The sequence below is a fragment of the Solanum verrucosum genome, unplaced genomic scaffold (assembly GCF_900185275.1).
Source record: "Solanum verrucosum unplaced genomic scaffold, falcon-dt-bn FXZP01000028.1, whole genome shotgun sequence".
Classification (NCBI taxonomy): Eukaryota; Viridiplantae; Streptophyta; class Magnoliopsida; order Solanales; family Solanaceae; genus Solanum; species Solanum verrucosum.
The window spans coordinates 6,452-10,874 of NW_026020183.1; the positions used below are offsets into that span (position 1 = coordinate 6,452).

At 29.9% G+C, this 4,423-nt stretch overlaps 1 protein-coding gene across 1 annotated transcript; it reads right to left on the bottom strand.

The window, feature by feature from the left end:
• Positions 1-230: 230 nt before the first annotated feature.
• Positions 231-3,841, bottom strand: LOC125829237 (glucan endo-1,3-beta-glucosidase 8-like). The gene is made up of 3 exons (XM_049508486.1): positions 3,498-3,841; positions 2,679-3,412; positions 231-565 (listed from the first exon to the last, which is right to left on the bottom strand). Exons 1-3 carry the CDS (start codon positions 3,839-3,841, stop codon positions 231-233), a joined length of 1,413 nt encoding a protein of 470 aa, XP_049364443.1.
• Positions 3,842-4,423: the final 582 nt, after the last annotated feature.

A 4,423-nucleotide genomic window follows, 5' to 3' on the forward strand; every position in this document is an offset into this window, starting at 1 on the left:
TTATTATATACATATAGATTATAGATGATAAATATGTATTAAATTAGATATTTTAATTAGGAATTAATCTAAGGAAGTGCAAAAGTCATTAACATATTAATTAAAATGATACAATTTAATATTTAAATTAAATAATTAAATATTTTATAATATTTTAATTTATAATAGGGGTAAAATCGTAATATAGATAGATAGATAGATAGATAGATAGAGGTACAAGGATATTTATTTTAGTATCTCCTGGTTAATGCACTTCCACCATCCACCACCTCTGCAGTTAAGATCTCAATTGGAAAATCACAGTCTGGAGTGGAAGGATTATTTGTTGTCATCGTTGCTCCTGATAAGTTGCATTTCCGCAAATCTTGATTAGTTATTTGGCAAAGCATATTATATGCATAAGAGACCTTCTCTGTGAAACTGAGGTTATCACACGTTGCACCAGCACCAAACGCAGTGCAGTCTGATTTCTCACAGGCATACTCGTAATCTTGCAACACTAGGGACTCGTTGTGATCCGTTTTACCATCAAACGCACACCATCTGTTTGGCATTCGCACGGTACCTTTTCACAATCTATATATTTATATAAAGCTGGAAATAGGCAAAGCTGATGTGGCATGCCTTATTGATCAGTATTGCTATTTATCTATTTTTCCATAATTTTGAATTTTTTCATCATTTTTCTATTCAATAATCTTTTTAAAAAAAAAGTAACTTCCTTCCTCATTATTAGCATTTAGCATAATGAGCAATTAAATTAGGAAATTATTTATTGCTTTAGCCCACGCAGCATCGGTTACTTCTTGATGCTTTTAATCACCAGTAATTAATTGGCAACATTCATTTACTTATTCATACTCTATTTTCGCATATATATACTCCTCCTTATATCTGTCATTTGAGGTCTAAGGCAAGTATTTTTCTCTTTTCTTTTATTTTATTTTATTCATGATTCATAATCCTTAATTTTTAATCTATATATATGTTATCATCATCTTATAACAGGCTAATCAATATGGAGTTTTTTTTATGTGAAGAGGCAAGTCAGATATTTTTTTTAATCAGTGTCATTGTTATTTAAGTTTTTGCAAGACTTTATCATATTTTTTGTGATTGAAGTATATTTTTGAAGTTGTTAATATATATGAATACCCATCTCTCTCACTCTCTCTCAATCTATACAATATCAAAGTTTGTTATAGACAAAGTGATGTGATATCTCTCTATCACCAATAAATTATTCATCTTTTTTCTTTTTTTATTCGGATTTTTTTATTATTTTTACTTTATTATTGCAATTCAATAAAAGGCAATGCAAAAGTGTAAAGGAAAACAAACATTCATATCCATATGATATAGAAAATCTATGTAACATAAGTTGGATAAAAAAAAAGGGTGATGTAAAACTTATTTTTAGCGTAAAAAAAATATTTTTTCCTTAGATTTGCAGGAAAACGTATGGATCATTTATTACTCATTATTGTTACCTTTTATCTGTCCTTATTACTTTTTCTGCATGTAATATCTCCTCAAGTCTCTCTTAATTTTCTGTTTTAATTATTTTTAATTGATAATTATAATTACCTTAACAAATATCAAGCAACATTTCAAGACTTATATAAGTCCACATCTCAACACACAAATCGCAATTGCAAGATTTAAATTTGTGTGCATCATTTTGCTCAATTTAATTAATATAAGAGATATTTACTTTTATATCTTAATTATCAATAGACAATGTAAAATCTCAATATCGCTATATATGATTCGTATTTAACAGAGTTTGTATGAATTTCTAACGCTTTTGCATATGTATATGAGAATCTGATGAAAAAATACATTGTTCAACGCATTTTCGAAAATAATAGCAATTGATGTCACTCGAAACTAATTGGTAATAACATCGACGTTATGCGACTAAAGATAAAAAGGAAATGGAAGAAGGAATACTTAAAGGGAGAGTTATTTCAATATCTTTCATATATAATTTACAAGGCACAATAATAAATATTATCATAAGAGAAAAATAAGAATTGACGGTTAGATAAAATTAATTGGAGACTAGAGATGATGAATTTGAAGAGAAAAAGAAAGAAAGAAAGAAAGAAAGATAGATTTATTTGATTTGTAATATATTTTTTTTTTATTTCTTTACAATTTTATAAAAGGAAGGTGAATGAAAAAGTAAAGATGGAAGAAGAGTGGGCAGTAGGAAAGAAGTCATGGAAAGGAAGAGAAAAAAAGAAGAAAAATGTAAATATATTTTTTATACCCTGATAAAACCAGGATAGCATGTAAATGAGACTGTTAGACAAGTTCATGTATTTATATAGTAGCTAAGTTTTTAGATTTAAAATTTAAAATATAGTATATGAACATACTAAAGATTAAATTTTCCATGAAAGGAAATAAAGTTAAATACTTATTATTAAATGTATAAAGGAAAATTATGTTTCAAATTTGTTACTCATGCACGTCAAAAAATCAATTTTATCATTCACATATTATAAAAATAAATTGTTTAAAAAACTTATTACCGCGCGAAGCGCGGCTCAATTCACTAGTATATATATAATCATAAGTTAAGAAGATGTTAAACGCAAGAAAAACAACGTGATATGAAGCAGAGGAAATTATCCATGTTTGATGATCACAAAATTCAACATAAGTAGTACCTTTTGCAACGGAAGGCTTGACATCTCGGTCTTGTAGGGTGAAATCAATTTTGTACTTGGGTATACCATCATGTTTATAGATACCCCAATGTCGTTGATAAGGTCCATAATCTGTAACAACCATATTCTCATCTGTTAAGCCAAGGAGATACATATTTATATCTTTATTTGGGCGTAGTGGAGTTCCCTCCTTCCTAGCAATATATTGAAGAAGGCCGCGATGAAATCTTTCAGCATTTGGTTCACTTGCACACACATAACCATCTGTAGGCCAGCCAATTTGTCCGACAATAATCTCCATATCACCATAACCTGCCTTTGCTAGAGCAGAAACAAGTGTATCGTATATGAAAGTGAACAGATTAGTGTAGGAGTTATTTCCATCTACGATTTTGAACTTGGATTTATTATCGAAGAAAGCAAAGTCCACATCAAATCCGTATCTATAAACTGTATAGATTGGGAAGATATGGATAACGAAAGGGGCACCAGTTCTGTTAATGCAATCAAGAAATTCCAACATTTTCCCCTTTATGTCTTCTCGAAAATCACCTTCTGATGGTTTGGTAACATTTGTTAAGACGTCTGTGAAATGAGGAGTTGTTGCTTTGATATTTGGGAGGTTGAACTTATCAAGGGCATCTCTCGTCATATTCAGGTAACGGATAGTACCATTAAATTGTTTTTTCATATATAATGATTTTGTAAAGGGTTCGTTCCCCACGTACACATACCTACAAATCAATAACTTCGAGTTCAAGTCTAAAAATGAAACAACAATTATCTACTTACTTTGAATATTAAATTCATCACATCTACCTGAATTTAACTCCTTTTTCCGAATACACCTTGACACGTTCATGAATATAGTCGTCTATTTGTTTTTGCTCAAAAACATTTTTTAAATAGTTCTCTTGTAAGGTAACGATGAGACCGATATTGGTGTCAGCAAAAGCATCAAGAACATGAAAGCTTGGTTGAAAAAGTCTCAACTCTGAAATTCCATTTTGTAAGAGTAAATCCACAACCATTGATGGGACAAGCTTTTGTGTTGCCATCCTCCCCCAATTTATGCCCAAGTAAGCCCCTACATGAATCTCACCACAAAACAGTATCAATGGCATCAATAAACTTATCGATAGCGAACTTATCATTTTGTACATTTTGGGTTTTCTAATAAGTAAAAATATATCGTACGAATAATGTTTCATGTAATGTCTAGGCGCCTGTAATGCAGCTCGCCTAATAGAAGAAGTCCGCCTATGTTTGTAATTAAGAATTTGTCGTAAAAGAGAAAAGGATCATAACTTTCCAAAGATTTAGTCATGAAACTTGAGATTTTTCCCTTGTAACTATACCTAACATGTTGTGTTTGTGTGACTGTGCATGATTGTAGGAAAAATATTTAAGAGTGGTTTATAACTTTCTCAAACTACCATCACAATATTATGAGATGAACATTCTCTTAATTCTATACAGAGGAGTTTCTCTTACAATACAATCTTTAATTAAACTTTTCAAAACACTTACAATTATTATTTATTTTTAAATTGAAACTTTACTAGTACTTGAAAAAAAAAGCATGTGTGATCCATGTGTATATTGAACACACACGCCATGTAAACTCAACAATCATCTTCCTATGCTTTAATTCTAATTGCTTTGTGACAACTTAATCACTTTTGGATTGTAAGAAAACCTCTAATTTTCAAGAACCAAAAAATTCAATTTTGAAAATCTACAAG